This window comes from Podarcis filfolensis (assembly GCF_964270895.1).
Source record: "Podarcis filfolensis genome assembly, chromosome: 14".
Lineage (NCBI taxonomy): Eukaryota > Metazoa > Chordata > Lepidosauria > Squamata > Lacertidae > Podarcis > Podarcis filfolensis.
The window spans coordinates 30745286-30770581 of NC_139616.1; the positions used below are offsets into that span (position 1 = coordinate 30745286).

The 25296-nt window shown below is 44.2% G+C and overlaps 1 protein-coding gene across 4 annotated transcripts in view; it reads right to left on the minus strand.

Moving 5' to 3' along the window:
• Positions 1 to 25296, minus strand: part of LMF1 (lipase maturation factor 1) — a 150749-nt gene that overhangs the window by 88022 nt on the left and 37431 nt on the right. For all 4 annotated transcript variants that reach the window (XR_014541375.1, XM_083584805.1, XM_083584806.1 and 1 more), the window contains 2 exons: positions 21650 to 21798; positions 7230 to 7295 (listed from right to left, as the gene is read on the minus strand). Coding sequence is in view for 3 of the 4 variants with exons in the window: in XM_083584805.1 (XP_083440931.1) it covers positions 7230 to 7295; positions 21650 to 21798 (215 nt within the window). In the remaining variant the exon portion in view is untranslated. The remainder of the gene's footprint in view (positions 1 to 7229; positions 7296 to 21649; positions 21799 to 25296) is intronic.

The following is a 25296-nucleotide window of genomic DNA, read 5'->3' on the forward strand; positions in this document are numbered from 1 at the left end:
AGGAGGATGAGGAGAACCCTGCATGATACCTTGAGCTCCTTGGAGAAAAGTGAGGTATAAATGCAACAGTAAATAAATAAATGGGGCTATCAGCCTAATGGCAAGGAAGTAAATAATTTCTCCAGGTAAATCCTTCTACCAGTCAAACAGTCATAGCATCTCCCAAAGAATCTTGAGACCTGTTATTCAGTGAGGACACCAAGATATTCAATACTAGAGCTCCCCAGCCTTCCAGATGTGTTGGACTGCAAATGGGACTGAACAGTCAGAAAGGGGAGGGAACCTTCTTTTAGGTGTGAAATTGACATGTGAAATAGACTTAGCTGCCCCAACCCTAGTGACAAGTGAGCAATCCCCAACCCTCTTTAACAACCAAATGATACTTCTCTTAAATAAATTTATTGAACTTCTTGCATACTACAGTGGTACCACAGGATGTGAACGGGATCCATTCCAGAGCCCCGTTCGCATCCAGAAGCAAACGTAACTAGCGACAGCATGTCACGTCGCTTTTCGCCGCTTCTGCGCATGCATGTGATGTCATTTTTGAGCGTCTGTGCATGTGCGAGCGGTGAAACCCAGAAGTAATGCGCTCCGTTACTTCCGGGTTGCCACGGAGCACAACTTGAACACGCTCAACATGAAGCATATTCAACCCGAGGTATGACTGTACTGGTTTTCAGCTGCTGTGCTGAAAGCACCATGGTTACTTTTTTAAAAAAAAAAAAAAAGAGGAAAGAGGAAAAGGAAAGAGAAGAAGAGGCAGAACAGGACATATATAGTAAATAATTAAAATGAATCCTTATAATGCAGACAGGGATAAAAGCAGGGGGCTGGAGCTGAGCAGGTTGGAAACTGCTGTCCATCCCAGCCAAGTTTTCCATCAACAAGCCAAATCTTGTTGACCCTTAAGAATGTTGTGAAATGGAGACCTGGCCTTAAAAACCGAGGCGGGTCCCTGCAATTCCACACCTGTTAGTCCATGGGCTAAAAGCCTCTTACAGGGTCGCCATGGATTAGACGTCTGTAACAGGCTGCCAGGATTAACCTGATTAAGAGCTGCGATTGGGGCAAGAGAGATTGTGTGTGTTTGGAAGGGGACGGGAAACGTTTCCAAGCGAGAGTGAGGTGGGGTTTGGGTGGTCCTGCAAGAGAGAATGCACAAGCAATGGCAAGATGAAATCCAATCGCCATACAGGAAGCTTTCGCAAGGCTCAAGACAAATCCTTAAGAAAATAGAAAAGAATCCGGGAACGAGAATCGGGTTACAGCTGAAACTACAATTGGCATATTACCAATGCATGTATGCTTCATGATTGACAGACGTTCCTCTGGATGTCAAGTGCTGGGGGTGCTATCTTCGTGTACTTCAAACCTCCTGGGATTTGCAGAGTGAGTGCATGCCCCCAGGGATTGATCCATCTTGCTTATAATTTTGTCTTTTCTTTTCTTTTTTGCAGAAAAGAAAGCTAAATCAACTGGAAAAGGCAGGTCTGCGTTAGGGGGTGCTGCTCGAAGCACTGAGCTCTAAAGCTTTAAATTGCCAATTTTAGGAGCACGTGAGTTGCTCAGGTAAATCACATAGGAAGCTGGTTTATACTGAGTCAGACCCATAGCTCCAGCTAGTTCACTAGCAGCAAGGACTATCCAGGATCTCAGACATAGATCTTCTCCCAGTTCCGTCTGGAGATTTCGGGGATTGAACCTGGGACCTTCTACATGAAAAGCAGGTGCTCTACCACTATGCTACAGCCTTTGCCCTGTCACTAGCTCTGTGGTGTTCCAAAGCATGCCTTTGCATGTGAACAGGTACCCGGAGGTTGGAGTAGCAGAAAGGTTGTTCATCTCACAGTATCATGGCCACATAAGTCAAGCAAGATGAGCGCTTCAGTGCCTCTGCCCAAGTCTACCATTAGGAAGACAGAAAGCTGCCTTTTACTGAGTCAGGCCATAGGTCCATTTGGCCCAGTGCTGTTGACATGGACTGGCAATAGCTCCCCAGAGATTTCAAACAGAAGGTAGATGGACCTTCTGCATGCAACAGCTTTCCTCATTCATTTCTCTGTCCCTTCCATAGCATTTAGGGCATATAGCTCAGTGATAGAGCACCTGCTCTGCAGGCAGAATTGCCCAGGTTCAATTCTCCAACTTCCTCCTCCTTAGTCTCACCATGGCCCTTGTAGAACAGGAAGGAAGAGGAGGACAGGGGCAAAACTAGAATGAATTGGCTCGGCCTCTCATTGGCTCTGACCCTGCCTACTGTTTGGGCCCCATGCCTTCTGCCCTATCAGTTCCAGTGGGCACCAGGCACCATTAAAGGCAGCTGAAAAAGTGTGTGAAACAGCTACTTGTGCAGAAGTACAAATGCCTTCCAGACTGTTGTTCGTTCGCTTGTTGTTTTGTACTACTGTTGTTATTGTTGTTAATAGTATTATTAACGTTTTGAGTTACGAATCACTTTTCATATAAATTGCAAGACAATCCAAAAGTTCAACCTGTGCAGAAGTATCGAACATATTTTGATTTTGTCCCTCTGGATACAACTGAAGAAAACGGCCTTACATTGCGTGGAGATTCATTTTTCATGCACGGAAACCCATGTGCCAATATATGAGCAAAAATGTGCATGTTTGGGCACGAATAAACAACATGCTACATTTGTGAAAGCAGGAAACAGGATTCTCCCCCTTTTCAAACCTCCACATGCACAGAATATCTGTGCACAAACTCACAATCAACCCATCTGAATCTTTTTTAAATATCTGGTTCGTGTTTATTTCCCTGGGGGACCTCTATTATATTTCAGTTCCAGCTAGAGAAGATAAATGGCGATCCCTTTCTGGTTTGGCAGGGCTAAAGAGTAAAGATGCAATACTTTAGAACAAGCCTACCATTCCCACCCCTAGACTGTCTTCTTTGCAGTAGCCTGGCTTAAGAGCTGGATCCTGCATTATCACCAGACCATCACATTCTTCAACTCTGAAATCAATTCTGTCTCCCTCTAGCTCTGCATTTATTTATTTATTTCCCATCCTAATGCAACCCCCGACTATTCAAATTGTCAGCTACCGCATTTCTATTTTTGCTATCCTTGCCTCTCATTTTCTTAGCAAGAATGAAAAGCAGAAGAGAAAGGAAGGGGGTGGAAGGGAAGCAGCAGAATTTTTTAATCTCCTTTGTTTCATTACGGTTGGATTCACAAGTGCTTCTCGAAAGCCCTCAAACCTGGGCTCCGCACATCTGTTTGTCAATTGGGCCTGCTAATTCCAGGCATGCCATGAAAGAACAGCGAACAAGCCAACGATACGTGACGCTTGCAGCTCTCATTGAAACACAAAACCCTCTTCTCCAGCCTACTGCTGTCAATTTTGATGGACAGGATTCCCACCACAATTCAAAATGTGCTTTCCTACAACAAGCTAATTTGGACATGATGAAACTTAGACTACCATTAGCTCTTTCTAAAGCTCCAGGAATCTGAGCAGGTCTATCAATATCAGACAGGCACCTCCACTGCCTTCTAAAACATTGTTTGTGTAGGCAACCCTACCCAGGCATGAAAATTAATTATGTATATCTGACAATTAAAAACTGTGGATTATATCTACAGATCATTTCATGACACTGCTTGTTTTAAAGCCTTTTAAACTTGAGTTTGATCTTATCTGGATTCAGCTTCTGCTTACTGGTTCTCACACAGTCCATTACCAAAGTCAGAATTCGACGCAGTACTTTCACTGCCACACCTGCAGATGTACAGGTGAAATTGAGCTGTGTGTCATCAGCATACTGACAGCACCTAGAAGTTTCATATAGGTGTCAAACAACATGCAGGAGCTCCAGAAGGGGCTGTTCAAATAGAACTGAAATCACCATGAAGCAGTGCTACTCTGTCCCAGTTCAGACAGGGAGATAACACAGTTTGATGATATCGAAAGCCACTTCCTGAGATATTTCCTTCCTTTCCAAGCTCTTTTCAAAATACAGTGGTCTCAATTTCTCATAAATTCTTTGCTCTCTTGGAGGTGGAGAGATCCCACTTGTCTTCACTCATTTAAAAAAAAAAAAAAAGCTTCTGAAAATACTTATAACATAGAATCTGCATATACCTCCCCTCTCCCAGAAATATTTGGCTGCCAGGAGGAATGCAGAGAGAAGAAACACCATGGTGCATCTACAGCAACACAAGTGGATGCCTCCATCTGTCCCAGCTGCAACAAAACATGTCTCTCCTATATCGGTCTAAAAATAGCCACAGCAGGCGTTGCAACCTTCCAACAGTTTGACTTTATCCCCCAAAGTGCACTCCTCTGTTGTTTCCTGAGACAAACGAATGCCCTGCCCCACATGCACACTACAAATTATACAGTAAAATATTTACCAGGTTTGTATATTAATTTATATTTGGTTATATGAATTAAGTATCTTCTACTCTCTGTCTTAACAGACTGTCTCACAGTGAGCCATGGGTAGCTGGTGACAAACGTACAACATTGACCTTCAAATGTGGACTATACATTTTCAAAATTGCCTTAGATGCTTCCTAAGTTTTTTCTGTAAGAGCCATGCTCCATAGGCTATCCTGCCATGCTTCTAGCTGTTTTCCAATATTGTCCTACAAGATTTCTAGCTGCAGACATAACTGAAGGAGAAAAGAACCTTAAGGAAGAACATTTTGGCTTAAAAGGGGTTTTACTGGGGACTCTGCATTACCTTTGAATACAATTCCAATCCAAACAATGAATTTGCTTTGCTTGGTGTCTACTGACAACTCTAACAGATGCTCTAGCTATGACCACTGGTTCCTAAATCTTGGAATGATTCTTCCCTGGCCATCTACATAAGTGGCCTCCACTGTTTTGAGGCCAATCTGGAACCCAACAGACATTTCAGGGACACTTCTCTTTTCTTTTTAAAATTATGTATCGGCAACATGGTAGGCCTGCTGTTACAACCCATCTTAGATCAGGCTGCAACCTAGTTCTAGGTCCCGATCCAGAAACAGAAGACCAAAGACCTACATTCGCTATAGATCAAGTATGGGGAATCTTTCGCTCCTCCAGGGGCTGCTGAACTTCATCTCTCATCATTCCTGGTTGTTATGGCCATGTTTGCTGGAGGGCTGAGGGGAGTTGTAGTTCAGCAACATCTGAAGGGCCAAAGACACCCCACACCTGATCTATACTGAAACAGTTTTGCTGCTCTTTGTATCTGGGAGACATCACCAATTCCTCTGAAGGAACCTGCTCTGCCATAGCCTGTTCTTAAGAGACATATTGACTCTCCTCACATCAGCATTTTGCCCAGTCTACTTGAAGGCCTCATTTGGAATATATCACTTCAAAAAGCAAGAACAAACAACAGCAACAACCCTTCTGCTTATTTTAGTTTTGGCTGTTCTGCTCAGCTGGTTGTGTCCCAAAATACATCCCAACAAATTGGAGGGGGGGTGAGGGTTAAGCTGCAGATTTCTTCTTTTAAAAATCATTTTATTACCCTGATTATCTTGGATTGACTCTGTATTTCCAGAGAATAGGAAAGCATCTGCAAAGCTTTAACAGTATAAATACATGGCTCTGGAAATTTATTATTATTATTAAAATAATTCATTTTAAAAAAACAACAGCCCATAGTGTATCTTTAGAGAATCTGGCCATCTTCAAGAATTGTCAGTGGTATGCCAAAGCCACGTTTGGGGAACTCTCGGTTGTTACAGGGAAATTTCCTGGACTGACCCTGTGATGGGGGCTTTCTGGAAAAGTCTGGATTTTAAAAAATTTCGCCGCAAATTAGGGCAATTTGCATGGGGTAATTTTCAGTCTCCATCAGAAATTTATCTGATGCCCTAGAGCAGTGTTTCCCAACCTTGGTTCTCTAGTTGTTTGGGGGCTACAATTCCCATCATCCCTGGCCACTGGTCTTGCTAGCTAGGGATGATGGGAGTTGTAGTTCAAAAACAGCTGGAGACCCAAGGTTGGGAAACACTGCCCTAGAGAGTGATCTAATCTGGCATGTTGATTTTACTTGCATTTTAACAAACAAAGCTAAAAACTTTTGAAACTGCCGAGTTTGTCTGATACCGCATTTTCAAATTGGCATCTGTTAATTGTTACTAATAAACTCATGAAATGGAATTTTTTCCATTGAAGAATAGAGTCCTGGAAAAATGTTCCACGTTTTCTGCTCCACAATAATCCATTTCTACAAAGGGGTCTGGAAGGAAAATAAAGCGCACAATCTTGCAACACCAGAAACAGCACACACCCTCCATGCTTGATCATTCTTGACTCCCCCTATCTACCCACTCCGATTCATGTTTGCGAGACCAAGCATAAAAGAAAATTGGAAGAAGTAATGAGAGGCCATGCCTATCTCTGCAAAAGGCACAGAGGCAGCCTTGCCTCAAGAGAAGATGAGGCACCTCAGGCAGGAGACTTGGGGCAAGATTACATAACAAGAGCCCCATGGGATCAGGAGAAAGGGTCCCCATCTAGATCACAGTGGTCAACCAGATGCCCCAACGGGAAGCCCACTAACACAAGCCCCCTCTCCCCACTTGTGATGTCCAGCAGAGACATACTGCCTCCAACAGTAGAGGGAGTGCACAGCCATCACAGAAACACATGCCACGTCTGCTGAGAATGAAGGTGCTGGAGACAAAAGCTGGGTTGGCCAACGTTTACTCAACAGGTCCAAGAGGTCCCCAAGTACAACCAAGAGCCTATTCTATCGTCTGATCTCACCTATATATGAGCAGCTTTCATGATCCCTTCCATCCAACGGTAGATTGAATTACAGCACCCTACCACTTCCTTGCATCCTTAATTCTGCCCCACAACTGCCAATAATGACATCAGGTGACTGACAGCTGTCAAAGTTCAAAGAGGCTTTCTGTTGCTGCCAACCAGCTAATTGGCTGTTTCAGCGACCTCCATTGAAGGCGTGCCATCAGTGCCATACAGCTGATTGTACATGGAAGAGTCAAAGGAGCTTGCTGCAATCGCTGGTAAACTGAATGGTGGTTACAGGTAACCTATTTGCGGGAAGTGGTTTGGATTGAAACAACAGCAAAAAACACTCTGTAGCAAGTGGACTCAAATTGCTTGCTGCAAATGAAGCATTCTCTCTCTACAGACACGTATCTTCCAATATGTCATTGGAAGGAAAGATGCAAAGGCTGAAACAACAGATAACTACAGGAAATCCACAAGACATGTTTGGCAGCTTACCTCGTAATGGTAGTCCATGCATGTCAGATCTCTCCAGCAACGATCCCCTCGGATTTTGATCAAACCCTGTCAAAGAAAAGGGGGAGCAGGGCAGAAAAGGGAGGTTCTTTTTTAGCATCACAATTCAGATGAGAATTTAAAAGCCGTACAGTGGTACCTCGCAAGACGAATGCCTCGTAAGACGAAAAACTTGCAAGACGAAAGAGTTTTTTTTTTTTTTTAGTTGCTTCGCAAGACGAATTTCCCTATGGGCTTGCTTCGCAAGACAAAAACGTCTTGCGAATTTGTTTCCTTTTTCTTAAAACTGGGCGCATTGCTTGAAGAGGTGCAGTTCCGTGCTTCGCAAGACGAAAAATTCGCAAGATGAAAAAACTCGCAGAACAAATTAATTTCGTCTTGCGAGGTACCACTGTATTTATTAAAAGGTGTTAAAAGGTATTTCCAAAATCTGGATCCTTCCTTTCAATGGCCTTTCGGCATTTGGAAATGAAAATACAACTAAAAACCAGGAAGGTTGGGGGTTAATTAAACACCCACAACACATGCAAAGGCTATGCACATTGAGTGCTCCTACAGTTCCTGAGCACACAAGTTGTCCCAAAAGTATTTTGGTTCAAAAGGAAAGCAAATGGTGCTTATGGCATTTTTAACAATATATCAATAACAATAAGCTAGTGGTGGTGCGCTGTTTCTACATCAGTTTCCACACATCGTTTTGCGTACATTTCCTCCTAATATAATTTTTATATAACACCACTATACCCTTTGCTCTACACGTTTTCTGTGCACATTTCTTTGGCTGGAGTACTGATTCGCAAAAATTGAAGTCGTGTGTATATAAAATGAGTTTCAGCACACATATTGTTTTGGAAAGTGTGAATTAGGTAGGTTTGCATTTTTAAAAAAAGCTTTACGAAGTGGGTAAGTAGGTTAAGAACTTATGTTATGCTATTTCACAGGGGCTATGGAGTTTATTGCTGGAATGATATTGTGTATAATGTAATATTGCTGCTTAGTATGTATTCATTATGTACAGTTGTACCTCGGATGTCGAACAGATTCCATTCCAGAAGTCCGTTCGACTTCCAAAACGTTCGGAAACCAAGGTGTGGCTTCTGATTGGCTGCGCGAAGCTCCTGCAGCCAATTGGAAGCCACAGAACCCACACCAGACATTCGGGTTCCAAAGAACGTTTGCAAACCAGAACACTCACTTCTGGGTTTGCAGCGTTCAGGAGCCAAAACATTCGACTTGCAAGGCGTTCGACTTCCAAAGGTTTGACTGTGCAGTGGTACCACTGGTGGTGAACGGGATCCGTTCCAGAGGTCTGGCCAGATTCCGAGGTTTCTGCAACCCGAGGATCACTGTTCTGCACATGCAGGTGGCAGCAGACCCTTCTGCGCATGTGGAGAAACACGGTCTGATACTTCCAGGTTTGCCGCTTTGGTAACGTGAAGTTTACATAACCAGAGGGTTACGTAAGCCGAGGTGCTACTGTATTATGTATTTTTTTTATTACAGTGTATTCCTTTTTATTATGAATTGCATCCAAATAACTGATTTTCTTTTCATTGAAATTCCTGAATTGCAGAGGATTGCACTAGATGACCCTTGGGTCCCTTCCAACTCTACCATTCTATGATTCTATGGTATTGTCTGGCTATTATGTCTTGATATATTTCAGTATGTTCAGTGCTGAGTGTAAACCATCTTGCGTTCTTCTGACAAAGTGCAGCATAGACGTTAATAGACAGATATGTGATATACAGAAATAAAATAATAAAAAGTAAAATGCAGGCTGAACAAATTTCTCCTGCACCTCTAATCTGAACAGAAATGAGAAGGATGCTGAAAGGCCTCTCCCTGTTCAGGGTCTGAGAGCGCTGGAACTGCAGCACCCCAGATTAGAGAGATCACATCGTGTTTTTAGAACAATTGGAGAGGGAAAGAAGGCAAAGAGAGGTGTGCAGGAGAGCAGTCCTGCTTCTCCCTCGGGTTACAAAAAGGTCAGCAGGTAAAAGAAAAAACTTTGCAGCACTACAATGGAAGAGGGAGAGGTCCACCAATTTAAAGGTTGGCAGTAATCTCAGGATTGAATTTCGCGGCCTCAAAGTCAGGACTGAAGACAAAGGAGGGGGCGGGAGGGGAGAAGCCAGCCGTGCCAAGCAAGAAAGATGCCCGTCCAAAGAACAAACCTGGAAGCAGGAAAGGTGTGTTTGGAAGCCTCAAGGTATGTGGGACTAGAGCACCCACCTTTGATGTGTGCTTTTGCAGGACATCCTGATTAAGATCTCACAATAATATCTCAACCAAAGGAGGCTTCGCTAGTCAAAAGGATGTTCCGGACACCTGTGGCTCTGCTTTCTGGTGGTACATTTAATGACTACCTTCTCCTTTCACCCCAATAAGGTGGTCCATTGTCTTATGTAATTAAATAAAAGATGGGAAGGGAGATGGACACCAGGCTTGGGAAGAGCAATGAGACAGTTGGAAGATCTGTGTCGGGAAAGCAAGTGAGAGGAAATGTGAGGGTGCTATCCAGAGAAACTGAAGCTACATGAGAGATAAAAGTACAGGATTGATGGCTCAATGACTCTCTTCAATATCAAACAGGGAGAAAGATATAAGGAGCAGGAGGAGCAGTTAAATTCCTAGATGGTGGAATATCATTTTTAAAGACTCAGCCCTAAGTCACCGCATAAATATACTTTCAGACAACTTCTCAAGATCTTCAGAAGTTAATGTTTTAGTGAAATATGTACTAGTCCTTTGGAACCTAACAGAGGGACCGTCTAAGCAGCTTCCAAGGACACTCATGGTGGCTAAACGTCTAATGCTTCCTAAGAAGAGCCTGTTGGATCAGTCCAGAGGCCCACGTCATCCAGCATCCTGTTCTCACAGTGGCCTGTGGGAAACCTGCAAGGACGGTCAGAGTACAAGAGTGCTCTGCCCTCCTGCGGTTTCCGGAACAGGATTCTTTGGGGGAAGCCCTGACTGTTGAAAGTTGTACCATGCTACCCCCCCCCCCCATGGTCAGTGGTCAGTCATGTTGGGAGCTGCAGTCCAACAACATCTGGAGGGCAACAGCCCCTCCCAACCCTGATGTACAGGGTGGTAACAAAATAAAAACAGGGAACATGAGAGACTCCATTGTGTCCAACCTGTAGGATATTTGGTTCCCCCTCAATAGAAAGCATTGAAAATACTACAAAGGGGAAAGGAGCCAGTGTGGTGCAATGGGTAGAATGCTAGACTAGGATGTGGGAGGCCAGGGTTTGAATCCCCATGCAGCCATATAGCTCAGTGGGTAAACCTGGGCCAGTCACTGTCTCTCAGCCTAACCTACTCTACAGGGTTGTTGTGAGGATAAAACAGGGAGTGAAGAACCATACACACCACCTTGAGCTCCTTGGAAGAAAAGGTGGGAAATAAAGGTAATTTTAAAAAAAAGAAAGCTTTGAGAGAATGGGAGGCTCGTTGGGCCTGTTGCTGTTGTTGTTTTTATGTGAAGCCACACAAGCTATAAAGTTACAGGTTGGGTTTCGTGTCAACTGCTTGACGTTTCAATAGCCTGTTTGGACTGAAGCCACCTAATCGACTGCAGGGCCACACCCTTCCCTCTCCCAACCACCGACTTCTCACTTAAGCCAAAGAACCTTATGCAAAAGCCGGCTAGGAACAATGCAGCCCTTTGCTGTGAACCAGGGAGCTGTTTTGCCTGGGATTCAAATAGGCCAGGTAGGCAAACGGGCTTTGCAAATCAGACCGCTCGCCAGCCGGCGGACAGTTAGGCCGCACCCAGCCCAGGCTGACAAACTGCTTCACAGGGGAAAAGACAGCTCACTTCTGAAAACTTGTTGAATAACATCATTTGGGTGTCCACAGCACACTGCACATGCGAAATCCTCCATAATCCCATAAGGTAGATGGTTTAAAGTATTTTTTTAAAAAATAATAATAACTGATGCACCGCTCTGTATCACAGTTTCTAAGCAGTGAACGGTAAGGATATATTTAAAAACCACAGAAAATCATTTTGGCAAAGTTCGTAGCTTAGTGGCAGAGCAGCCGCTTGGCATGCAGTCACAGAAATGAAATATGGGTTTTGTCTGTGCTGTGCACAAAACGCTATAGAAATAAATATCACAATATTGTGAGAAGGAAGGGAAGGGGAGAGAACAGGCAAAGCTGACAGTATTCTACCCAACAGCTCAGCAAGAAATGAACCAACTCCTTCCTTCCAGTGTTCTGGCCAATGAGTGTAAAGAAGGGATGGGGAACCACAAGCCCGGGGACCAAATCTACGCCCCTTGCCACAGAGGCTGTCTGGGTCTCCAAAACGGAGGCTGGCAAACACTGAAACAAAGGCTTCCCAAACCAAAGCAAATGCCTACCACCCTTACTGTTTACTGGAGCAGTTACAGAGCTTCACTTATGCTCTTTCCACAATTCTGACAATTGCCCTGTGAGGCAGGTCAATTGCAGACGAAGGGCTCAGAGTGTGTAGCTTGAATAAGGCCACCCACTGAGGCAACAGCAGAGGTCACAGCTGGTTTTGAGCACAGCCTCTTCTCCACTGTCCTTCTCCAGAGAGCAGCTAAAGACTGTTAACTCTGGAAGGGAAAAGTGTTTGAGGAGCTAAAGGGCATGTACTATTTCATATAAGGACAGGAGAAGAACCCGCTGGATCAGGCCAGTGGCTCATCTTGTCCAGAATCCTCTTCACTCAATGGCCAACCAGCTCTGGGGAAACCCGTAAGCTGGATGTGAGCACAACACCACTCTGCCCACCTGAAATGACTAGCGACTTGTATTCATTGACTTGTTGTTGTTTAGTCATTTAGTCGTGTCCGACTCTTCGTGACCCCATGGACCAGAGCACGCCAGGCACTCCTGTCTTCCACTGCCTCCCGCAGTTTGGTCAAATTCATATTAGTAGCTTCGAGAACACTGTCCAACCATCTCGTCCTCTGTCATCCCCTTCTCCTTGTGCCCTCAATCTTTCCCAACATCAGGTCTTTTCCAGGGAGTCTTCTCTTCTCATGAGGTGGCCAAAGTATTGGAGCCTCAGCTTCTGTCCTTCCAGTGAGCACTCAGGGCTGAATTCCTTCAGAATGGATAGGTTTGATCTTCTTGCAGTCCACTGGACTCTCAAGAGTCTCCTCCAGCACCATAATTCAAAAGCATCAATTCTTCAGCGATCAGCCTTTTTTATGGTCCAGCTCTCACTTCCATACATCACTACCGGGAAAACCATGGCTTTAACTATACGGACCTTTGTTGGCAAGGTGATATCTCTGCTGTTTCATTGACTTAATACCGCTAATAGTGGAGGCAGGACATAACCATTGTGGCTAGCAGCTCTTCATAGACTTCTCCTCCCTGAATTTGCCTAATCCTCTTTTGAAGCCATTCAAGTTGGTGGCCACTACTGCCTCTTGTGGGAGTGAGTTCCATAGATTAACTCCTATGACATGGGAAGAAACACTTTCTTTCACCCATCCTGAACTCTCCCAACAATCCACAGACCAATCCTCCACAACATTTCGCCATGGACCAAACAAATCTTTTTTCAAATCTGCTCTCTGTTTATCCCGAATATGTTAGAAAACTTCCAGTTCTTTGATCCCAACCCCTCAGTACAAGGAATCTGGAAACTACTGCAATAAAAAGGTGTGGTTCCTTATTAACCGTACCCCGGTTCCTTATTAGTTTTTGTTTATGGAAGAACTGGCTCTGGTAACTCGGTGGTAAAAATGTCAAGGAGCATGTTGACCTGCTGGGTCTCACTTACTGGGAAAATGCTGCATTTAAAATATATTAATCCTCCCCAGTTTTGTTTTATTGTTATTTTTAATTGGCCCTTTTTGAAGTCCCTCACTATGATAAATAAAATTTTATAAACTTCTATCATGTTGCCTCTTACTCTCCTTTTCTCTAAACTAAAAAGTCCCAAAAGTTGTGACCTTTCCTCATAAGGGAGTCACTCCAGCCTCTTGATCATTTAATATATATTTTGGAGAACTGGCCACGAATGACAAGCCTGGAAACACTCAAAAAAGAAGTAGCTACTTGGGCAGGACAGAGGGCAGAACCAGCAGCTGCACTGTGATATATTTTGGTATTAGTAAAGGTAAAGGAACTCCTGACCATTAGGTCCAGTCGTGACTGACTCTGGGGTTGCGGCGCTCATCTCGCTTTATTGGCCGAGGGAGCCGGCGTACAGCTTCCGGGTCATGTGGCCAGCATGACTAAGCTGCTCTGGAGAACCAGAGCAGCGCATGGAAACGCTGTTTACCTTCCCGCCGGAGTGGTACCTATTTATCCACTTGCACTTTGACGTGCTTTCGAACTGCTAGATTGGCAGGAGCAGGGACTGAGCAACGGGAGCTCACCCTGTTGTGGGGATTCAAACCGCCAACCTTCTGATCAGCAAGTCCTAGGCTCTGTGGTTTAACCCACAGCGCCACCCGCATCCCTATATTTTTTGGTATTTTGGTATTACTTCCTCCCAAAATAGCAGGGGATGCTCAAAAAGAAGCTCTATTCTATATCGCCCTTGTCGTGCAAACTCCACTTCTTTTCATCATATACAGCCTACCTCACCCAAGTTCGGCCCCGTTTCACAGTGATAAATCCCAAATAATTAAAACGTCATTCACGCATTAAGCCAATATGAGCCACATTCATGGTGGGGGATTTTTTTTTTAAAAAAAGGACAAAAAAATCTTTCAAAAGTAGGGGGAGGGGAGAGGGAGGAAGAGGGATAAATAACTATATTCCTCTCTGCTGAATTTCTCCCTCCCCTCATTTCTCTTTATAATGCAGATGTCAGGGTGATGTCCCCACCCCCCTCTTCTTCTGCAGAATGTCAAAAAAGAACAAAGCCATCTTTGATCCTTTTTCAGGCCAAAATTTATTCCAAATAAGTTGGAGCTGGGTGGCTGGGTGGGTTAAGAAAGACGCACACAAACCCCACTGGAACAGCTCGAGATGACAATGAAAGGGAGACTGATGGCCTTAAGCTACATTTCCAAAATTCAATTGATGCAAGGTTGGGAAACACTGGTTGTGCAGGGAGGATTTGACGTGAAAAATTGTAAGAATTCAGAGTCAACCTGATTATAACAATTCTGAGTCAACCTGAAGAATGTTGTTTATTTTTTTATTCATTTCATTTGTGTACCGCTAAAATTTTTAAGAAAAATAATAATCCTCAAAGCGGTTAACAGCACATTAAAACATCAAATAAAACAATCCAGAATAGAACGTTACTGCAGAAAGTAAAACATAAAGTATGCATTCAATTCAACAGAATGAGCAAGAAACTAAAATACTTTGAAATAAATCATCGCTAAAGGAGGTCAACTGCGGAATGCACATTTAACGCAGCAAAGTGAACAACAACAAATGATCTTAAACATTTCAAAATAAAACCTTACTGAAATGAGTCAAATATAAAATGCACATTTAAAACAGCATAATTAGCAAGAGGGGGAAAATAATACCATAAATCTAGAACTTAATCTGCAGCTGTTGCTGCCAGTCTTGCCAACAGTGGTCCATGGTGGGTGGTAGCTGTGGAGGCTCAGTGACCTGAATCTGCATTAAGAGGCAGCCACATGAAATCGCTCCGTTGGGCAGCTACCTGGGGAGGTGATGGTGACAGCACTACAGTGGTTAAGTACGTAATTCGTTCCGGAGGTCCGTTCTTAACTTGAAACTGTTCTTAACCTGAAGCACTGTTCTTAACCTGAAGCACTAATGGGGCCTCCCGCTGCCACCGCGCCACCGGAGCATGATTTCTGTTCTCATCCTGAAGCAAAGTTCTTAACCCGAGGTGCTATTTCTGGGTTAGCAGAGTGTATAACCTGAAACGTATGTAACCCGAGGTACCACTGTATTGGGTCTCTTGCTACCTTTATTGCCATTTGATAGATTTTCAGCTCTGTGCACAACTCTCCTACCCAAGCCCCACTCAGGGAAAATGACCCTCCATGGAGACAAAGGGAGCAGATTCTTGGAAAGCATTTTGGTGCTTGCTAAAAACCTTTGTTTATTTGTTTGTTTGTTTGAGCAAGCCTACCTAGGGATGCAGTTTTTAATACATTTTAGTACAATTGTTTTTGAAATACTGGTTTTATACTATATCATATTTAATGGGTTATACTGAATGAGGTTTTGCTCAGCATTATCAGTTGTCTTTTATTTGCTTCTCTCTCCAACTCATTCCGCCGCCACCCCATCCTTTTTATAGACACAAAAAAGAGGAAGACTGAACGAGAGTTTGACTTTGAAGACTTGCTGTGAGGGGTGGGTGAACAGGATTTCTGAAAGGTTCTTGGGGTCTTAGCTGCTATGTGCCTTTTTAAGCCGTGGAGAGGCAGGGGCAGGAGGCAGAGAGATAAAAACCACCGAGTTTTCTTGCCAAAGGGCTATGACTCGGACAAATGAAGCAAGATCAGAAAAGTACAAAGGAAGCTACTAAGAAGTCAAGTATGGGATCTCCACAGAGTACGGGACGGCTGCAGCTGGAAGGTCAGAGGTCGGAACGTTGTAGACATCACTTTCCAAAAATTCCCATGAAGCTTCGCTGCAGAAAGTCTGTCTCTTTCCCATTTCTCATGTACAGATACCGAGGAAGCATTGCAAAAAAACAAAAGGAGGAAAGAAAGCGCCCTTTATGTTCCACTCTGGCCCACGTTAATGCAATAAAACCAATTGGGATAATTACCCTCCCTTTCAGAGTCCTAACGGCAAAAAGGAGGAAGACGTGGCTGTCAATTAAAGCTGCTGACTGCAGCCCATTTTGAGCTTGATTTCAAACACATAGGAATGCAATAAATCCTTGGTTTACAGCATCATATCTAATGTGATTTCAGAGCTGGAGAGCCTGCAATGTCAAAATTCAAAGCAATTTGGAGAGCAGAGGGAGGAAGAGGGCTCATCTGACTTCTCAGCTAATCAGATTTCCACCTTTTCCAGTAAGTGCTTTTGCAAAGCTGCACAAAAGAATGGAAAACCCAAAAAAGTAACAAAGGGGTAGGGGAATAATGTTATATTTGAAAGTTTAACTTTGTGGAATAGCCTTCACAGGATCTGTCCACAGGCTGCAACCATAGAGCAGTTTTCCACCAGTACCTCCAACGGTGCCTGTTAAAGTTTTCTTGAGTTCCACCCAGAATTCATGGGCATCCAATGAACCTGCATGTTGAAAGATTCGGGACAAGAAAAAGGAAGAACTGCCTCACACAGTACATAGTTAAACTGTTGAACTTGTTCCCACAGGAAGAAGCGATGGCCACCAACTTAAAGGTAAAGGGACCCCTGACCATTAGGTCCAGTTGCAGACGACTCTGGGGTTGCGGCGCTCATCTTGCTTTATTGGCCGAGGGAGCCAGCGTACAGCTTCCGGGTCATGTGGCCAGCATGACTAAGCCGCTTTTGGCCAACCAGAGCAGCGCACAGAAACGCTGTTTACCTTCCCGTCGGAGCGGTACCTATTTTTTATCTACTTGCACTTTGACGTCCTTTCGAACTGCTAGGTTGGCAGGAGCAGAAACTGAGCAACGGGAGCTTACCCTGTTGCGGGGATTCGAACCGCCAACCTTCTGATCGGCAAGCCCTAGGCTCTGTGGTTTAACCCACAGCACCACTGGCATTAAAAGAGGACTGGACAAATTCATGAAGGATGAAAAGGCTATCAGTGGCTAACATGACACTTTCTCAACATTCTGAAGGTGGCCACAATCTTGGAGTCCCCTGCGACAGAGGCCATGGGCCTGCCATTGGAAGAAAGGGGAGGATGAAATGAAATGAAATGAAAGATAAACAAGCAAATATAGTAAGAGTGAACTCACATTCTTAGCATAGATCCTTCGGTACGCAAAATGACCTACAAGAGGAAGTCATTGAGGTGGGGGACCAGAAGCTTTGCAGAAACACAGAAGATGGTAAGGAGATGGACTCTAAATGAAGGGAGTGACAGTTTAGTAAGGACAGGGCATTCTCAGCAGCCAGAGAATGATCAGCATGGGAAGGGGGCAGAATGGAAAACCAGGGAGGATGAAATGGAACAAAGTTTCCTGAAAGAAGACACAGCCAACTGACACCTAAGCAGGAGCACACGGCTCTGCAACATTCTGCTGCAGGGTCCACATGTTATAAAATCATATTGTGGGCTTTTCGAAAACCATTTTTTTGCTTGCCTTCCAAGGATGATGGAAGAGTAAGGGTGAAACACAGTTAAGAGAGTAGCAGGAAAGAGGCTGTTTCCTTCATTCCCTGCACCAAGAGCTTTTCATCCTGGCTGGAACAGACTACAGGGCTCATTGGACCTTACTAGCCTGACCTAGCAAGACAATTCATCTCTGAGTCAGCTTCCAGTAACCTAGAGAAGAACTGGTGTGGATTTGGCCACGAGTTCAACAACTGCCCCATTCTTCCCGAAAGCCCTCTTGCTCCTGGGACCATTTTAACTTTACATAACCTGCCTGCACTGCACCAAATACACACACACACACACACACACACACAAGTGTGTAGGATGAATATGAAGAATCACTGAAGATTCGTAACACCTGCAAGAAGGGAATTTTGTGCATTTGTTTTAACCAAGTACTGTTGGCCTGCAGCTGCCTAAGACGCTCAGCAATGAATCTGGGAATATGTACAATTCACAGAGTGTCTCTCCCTGTCCTTAAAAGATCTGAGCTTTCGGTTATCCGGAGAGCCATAACTCTCCAGGTGTCTTCCGAGCGAGTTCTCAGTGAAACAGATGAAGCCCCAAGAGCAGCTTTTTATGTCTCACTTGTTGATATATAAGTAGCATGCATCTGAGAGGGGGGAAGATGGAAAGGTCATTAAAGGGAGAGGGGATTTTAATCCAGGCTGGCGTGGATCAGTGATTGATGGCACCTCAGGCAGCGCCATGCCCCAAGTTATGTGTACGATCCCTTCTAGACTAGGATAACAAGGCTGACAGCCCACAGCACAGCGCAAGCTTAACGCGTGAAACCAGCATTTCCTCCCGGACCACACATGTGCACCTGTTGCAATGCTATCTGCAGCTGAGGAATGGGCGGCAGTGAAACACAGACAGAGAAGGGGCTGCCGGCACTGCCACCAGCAGGGCGTGTTTCTGGTTGCATGGCACATGCACATACAACTCCAGCAGAGAGAGAGAGAGAGTTGTATTAAGTTGTATTAAGTGTTAAGTTGTGGGTGAACATATCAGACGGCACAGTGATTCTTCAAACAGCTCCTGTTTATTCACAGGCCAGGACAGAACTGAACTGAAGGGTTCAGTCAGCCTGCTTATATAGAGCTCCAGTACAACGTTACTGTAACAACTTTCTAAAACTATCCAATCACTGAATGTCACTTTTGATCCCTTATTTGCATAAGGTGTGTGTGTGTGTTATTACATTTACATCCTATCTGCTTTCATCTAAGGAGCTCAAGGTGGCATCCCAAGTTCTCCCCTCCTGCCAATTTAATCTTGTGAGGTAGGTTAGACCAAGAATGACTGGCCCAAGGTCACACGGCAAGCTTCATGGCTCAGTCGGTATTTGAACTCTGGCCCCGCAGGTCCAGCCCTCTAACCGCTATGCCGCACTGGCTCTCAAACCATTCTGGGAACTGTAGTTTGTTAAGAGTTGCTAGGAGGCTCCTATTCCCCTCATGCAGCTAAAATTCTCAATGTTCACAAGAGTGACTCTTATACCACTCTGTTAAACTGAACTGAGAGACAGCGACTGGCCCAAAATCAACCTTGAGCCTAGCCCCTTTGAGGAAACGGTGGGACAAAAATGCAATAAATACATTAAAAATAAATAAATACAGTGGTACCTCGGGTTAAGAACTTAATTTGTTCTGGAGGCCCTTTCTTAACCTGAAACTGTTCTTAACCTGAGGTACAACTTTAGCTAATGGGGCCACCCGCTGCCGCTGCGCGATTTCTGTTCTCATCCTGAAGCAAAGTTCTTAACCTGAGGTACTATTTCTGGGTTAGCGGAGTCTGTAACCTGAAGCATCTGTAACCTGAAGCGTCTGTAACCCGAGGTACCACTGTATGTGAAGGGGCTAAATGAATTCCTGGTTTCCACAACAACACTGGAAATGTGCAGGATTTACTATTGAGAGCAACAAGTTTTTTTTGTTTTTTTTTTGTTTTTTGTTTTTTAAAGAGAATGGCAAAATGCTTCTGGTTCGGTCTCTGTATGGGACAGCTGCATATTCCTGCATTGCAGGGGGCTGGACTAGATGATCCACAGGGTCCCTTCCAACTCTACAGTTCTATGACTCTATGATTCATAGCACATTCCTAGTCCCGGCAGCTAGGAGACAGGCTGGAAAGTGTGGGGGCAGGTGCTGCAGTCAAGGAGGGGCTCTGGCTCCCAATGTGGGAAGTACCACCCCCACCCCCAGAGGAGGGGAGTGGGATTACCTTGCTGGGAAGTGCTCAGGGGCAAGTGGAGGTGTAAATGACTATCAGACTTCAACAAGCTAGTATCACTGGATCAAGTTCACCAGTTTTGCTGAATTCATTAAACGGAATAGTTTTAACTAGGATTGTGAATAGATGTGCAGTTAATCGTTACTGTTTTGAATTCTATCGTATAATTATCTTCTTTAGTGGGTTCTGCAAACCAGTGTTCTGGTTTAGTGTGTGTGTGTGTGTGTGTGTGTGTAGTGTTTATAGGGCAGAGAGTCACTTGGGATGAGCTTATTGAACCAAGAGGGCAGTGGCCCAAGAGAATTTGGGTACCTTTGGACCAGAGGTTTCCCCAACTGGGAGTTACAAAGGAAGCTGCCTTCCACCAAGTTGGACCACTGATCCAACTAGCTCCGTATTGTCTGCACTGTCATCAGCTCTACAGGGCTGCAGACTGGGAATCTCTCCCAGCTCTACATGGAGATGCCAGGGATTGAACCTGGGACCTTCTACATGCAAAGCAGATGCTCTAACCACAGAGCCATGGCCGTTTCCCCATGAATGAGGGCTCTCTTGAACCACCTTACGACACACATACATACATATATACATACAGGCCAATATGCACACACTGGCATTTCTCGCCAACAAATTTGGCTTGTGAGGCTGCAGGATTTCAATTTGATGTTAGCTCCGTAGACAAAAAAAAACCACCACATTGTTTTGGGCAGAGACCGGTTTTTGCAAGCAAACCAGAACTAGCCAATTTGTTTGTTTGTTGCCTTGAGAGCAATTTCTCAAAAGGCAGTCAGGGCTGTTGCTTCCCCGCCTCCCCGTCCCTACCTTCAAAAATAATGTTAGATGATTAAACCTTGGCTGAATGTAGCAGGTGCAGTTTTGTCTCATGCTTGAGGGGTCCCTTGATGCTGGAAGCAGAAAGCAGGGAGGGGAGTCTTGATGGGTTTTGCAGACCATGGAACCTCTTGGGATGATGCTGGTGGTGTCATGGCAGGGGCAAGGGGAGGAGCTTACTGGATCAAGCCCCCTCCCCTTCTCCAGGAGGAAAGGAACTGGGAGATGGACAGCTCTGAAGGGGGGGGGAGGTTATTTCCCTGTCTCGTTTTTTTTTTAGTTGGAGAGACTAAATGCAAGAGGGAATCACAGAAAGCTGAGAGGCTCCTTGAGATTCCCATTATCAATCCAGTATTGCAGGACAGAAAATCTTTAACCCCTTAACTGCCTAGTGTGATGAAAACTTGTAGCCCCACAGGGCAGCCTAAACCTGTAAGAAAAAGTGATAAGAAAAGGTGGTAATTTATTCTACTGGGGTAAATGGAAGGTACAAAAAATTTCAGCTATAGTGGAACATCACACAGATCTTGAGACCTAGGCCCTTTGCACGACAGTGTTCTTAAACTTTGAAAAATGCGAAGGAATTACTGTCTTCCCAAAGTGATTTTTAAATTTCAGCTCCACTTATAATGGAAAGCAGGCAGTAATCACCTACCAACGCACAGCCCTGGTTAATAGCTGAAGCCTGAGGTGAGATCTCATGTTAATCAAGCACTTCAATTAGCATTTAGTTAGGAGAGATTCAAATAAAAACCTCTCCCACAGCCCTCAGTTCACACTTGAGACTATACCCAAAGATTTGTTAGATTCAAGTAGGAATGGGAGGAGGGAGCCGGGGAGATTTGATTCAGTTTGTACTTAAAGGTGAACCAAGTTATTTTACACCATCTGAAACAATATGTGAACTGAAGCACAGTGATCTCTTGAAATTCTCACTTCTCCAAATTTTGCAATGCTGTTTTCCAGCCGAGTCATGTGGGGAGGGGGAAAAATGCCCCCCTGGCCACATAGAGGAAATTCTTGCTCCCAACAAGGACTCCCCAGGAAACTGTCAACTTACAAGTCCAATGTATACTTGGAGCAAACAAATGCAAAATTAAACAAATATAAGATGTGGGGGAAATTCACTTACTGCTCCAAGCATGATTCTGAAGATAAGCCATCGATAGCCCCAGATGACTATGCGGGAAGGTGGGGTGCGTCTGGGCAACTGGGAAAGTGTCCAGAGAGGGCAGAGGAATATTCCTAAAAAACCTGTCTCCAGAAGCTGAGATTCCCATCCTAGAGGAGAAATAATGGGAGTTACACATTAGTTTGCTGGAGAACTAAGCAACAGTTCACCTGCAACATGCAGCTTTATTGTCAGCAGGGTGATGGTCTCTGTTAAGCCGAGAGATCGCAATGTTTGGGCATAAGTGGAAGGAAATACCTCCCAAGTTACTTAGCTTCCAAAGAGGTAGCCTGCTTCAGCAAAAACAAGAAAGGCTACTTTTTATTTCCTATCATGAGATACATTCATTTATTTAGAAGCATTTACAAACCACTTAGTATTTCAAACATCTCTTTTAAATAGTTTGAAAAACAAACAATATAACATTAAAACAAAAACTGCAAAAATAATACCAATAAAACAGTAGTTACAGATGGAGCAAAAATTTGGGAGATCTAAGCAGATAAAACAGGGTCCAGTCTTATAGGACAGGAAAAGCCTGGGCAAAAAAACAGAGCCTTCGGGAGACACCTAAAGCAACTGATAGCTGCTGCTTCACATATGGAAGAGGAAAGGGTTAGGCAACAGCAGAAAATGTCCGTTTTCGGGTCACTGCCTTACGATGGGCATGCGGGGCATGCTGCCAGCAGCAGAATTTCCCCAGATGACCCTAGTCAATGGTTCCCAAAAACTTTCGCCTGCTTGGTCCCATAGATTCATCTCCAGTGATCCCTACTCTATAAAAAAAATTATTCAGAATAAAGGTTTGCACAACCCACTAAGGAAGATAATAACACAATACAGTTCAAAACAGCAACAATTAATTGCATGTTTATTCAAAAACCAATTAAAACTATTTAGTTTAATTAATTCCACAACACTGATGAGTTTGATCCAGTGGCACAAGCTTCTCTGATTGTCATCCACAGCTCTAGCACCCCCCTGCTGATCCCATTGGAATTATAGCATCCCTTAGGTCAGAGGTTCTCAACCTCTAGGTCCCCAGATGTTGTTGGACTACAACTCCCATCATCCCTGAGCTCTGGCCTTGCTAGTTAGGGGTGATGGGAGTTGTAGTTCAACAACATCTGGGGACGCACAGGTTGAGAAAGGCTGCCATAAGTAATCTCATTGCCACCCAAGGGGAAGTGCCATCCACTTTGGGAACCACTGACGTAGAGTAATGTAATAATAATTAATAAAAAAAAATATTATTTATACCCCGCCCATCTGGCTGAGTTTCCCCAGCCACTGGGATGTTCTTGCTCTGGGATATTCTTTCCAGTCACCCACCAAAGTCCCCTGCTTATCAAATGTGTTAGGGAGGTAGAATTCCATCCCATGTCATACCAAGTTACAATATTTGCATTTTATTTCCCTTCCAGCTCCAGCAAAACACACACAACATAAAATATCCAAATGATTATTAAGAAAAGGAGGGAGGGGACATAAAAGAGTTTACACTGATGAAAAAAGACTTTTATAGAAGGGCCTTCACTCTGATTAGTTATTAGTGGGAGTTCTTTGTTCTCTGTTGCTCTGTACTTGTTTAAAATTCAATAAAATATATATTAAAAGACAAAGTAAGAGGGTCTGCCCTGTTACTATTTCAGTGTGAGCAAAACAACTAAGTCACAGGTTGAACAAAAAGACATACATCTCAGTAAAGTAAATGTGACAGAAATAATAAACAACCCAATTGCTATGTATCAGTTAAATGAATTCCACTATTAAATGAACAACATACATATATCAGTAGAAAAGGTATATAAATAACAATAGAATAAGTTTCATATATGAATAAGGTTTGTCCTTATTTGTATGTACACATTCCAAACAAGTGAATTTTTGACATATTAATTCTACTGCTGGTTTTAATATTAATTCTACAGTTGCTTAGAACTTGTACAAAAATATTAACTCTCCTGTTGGTTAAAATATCAATCTTACTGTTGTTTGGAACTTGAAGGGCCGCCTTAGGCAAATATATAATGGGAGAAATAAGTACACCCTTGCTGAAGCAAGATTATTCCATAAACAAGAACCTTCCCAATTTACACACGCTGGAGACAATTTTAGCTCACAAACTCTGCTGAGTATCCTTCACCTATACTTAAGTCAGTGTTTCCTAAATTCCTGACAGCAGAGAGAGAAATACATTCTGAATTGAAACTGGAAGAATGATTCACATATAGATCCCCCCTTCTCAAAAGTAAACCTATTGCCTGTCCTCAGAGCCCACTGACTGGGTCTCCCAAATGCATCAGGGCAAGCACAGAAAAGGAATTCATCCAGAGTTGCAAGAGGAAGCTCGGCACAGGGAAGAGTGAACGAATGAACCAGGTTGCTTCTGAAACAGGTATCACTGCTGTTATAAAGGTGGTCGGGGCAGAGCAATGAATCATACAGAGATGCAGCAGGCAGCCTCCTGGTGGGAAGGGACTGAAGCTCACAGAAGCTTTTATTTATGAATTATGGGACATGCAAGCAGGTCTCTCAAAACACATTAGGGTGCCTGCTGCTGTGTTTTGGGAATCACGGCATCACATAATTAAAGGGCTGTTGAATAACTGAAAATGTGCAGATCTTGATCTCATGATGAGCAAGACTATTTTCTGAATATTGAGGGAAAGCAAAAAATAACCATGAATGGAACAGCCTTTTTGTTCTGCTAACTGTAGACCCAACAATTCCCTTCAATTAAAACTTAATGACTGTTTTCCCCTTCATGATTGAGCTTTGATTATAAAAAGGGGGGGGGATTCTCATTTTCTCTGCACACATCCTGTGGTTTCTAGGAGATAACACTCACTGCCAAAGCCAGCACTTTTTGTGGAGCAGAACGCAGATCTGCAGTTGCAAAAGCAGCTGCATCAGAAAGGCGAGGGGAGACGGCAGAGCTTGAAAGGTTAATTGTTCCTGATGGCGGCCACAAATAGCAGTTATGGGCTCTGAACTGGCACCCGAAGGGTAGTATATCTCACTTGATTCAGCCCGAACAAGAACCCCAGTGTTATCAGGGCTTTCACATGCTAATTATCACAACCCTATTCCAGAAAAAACAACTGGGTCCACTGGATCACCACCCAACAGTGCGTTATCCCCCCACCCCAATTCTTCAACAGGAATCCTGCAGGCCACATCAGCCCCCTACCTCATTCTCTCTCCCCCACCCACATCACCCAGCACCATTGCCCCATTCATTTTCTTCTCAGCTGCCCTAGCTCCAACCACCACACTCCCTTTTGTCTGTGCTAAACACACATCTGTATTAAGAGGAAGTCACAGGTGGAGAGTCTCTGGCCAAATGTCAGGTCTCTTTATCTGGCTCTTTTGGACTCTGTCCAGGCCATGTCCTTCACGGGCCCTGCTCTGCACACTCTTGCCTGGCTAGACTGCAATCGTGCCTCTTGTTGGATGGAGAACTATTGATTCTGTGTAAGCAGAAGCCACTGTGTGTGGCTGGACGTTAGCCTATAGTGTAAAGAGAACAGCCAACTGTTTCACCTGGCCCCACCTGCAACTGGTATGCGGCCCTCGGAAGGTTGCTAACAGGCCCTCGGATGTAA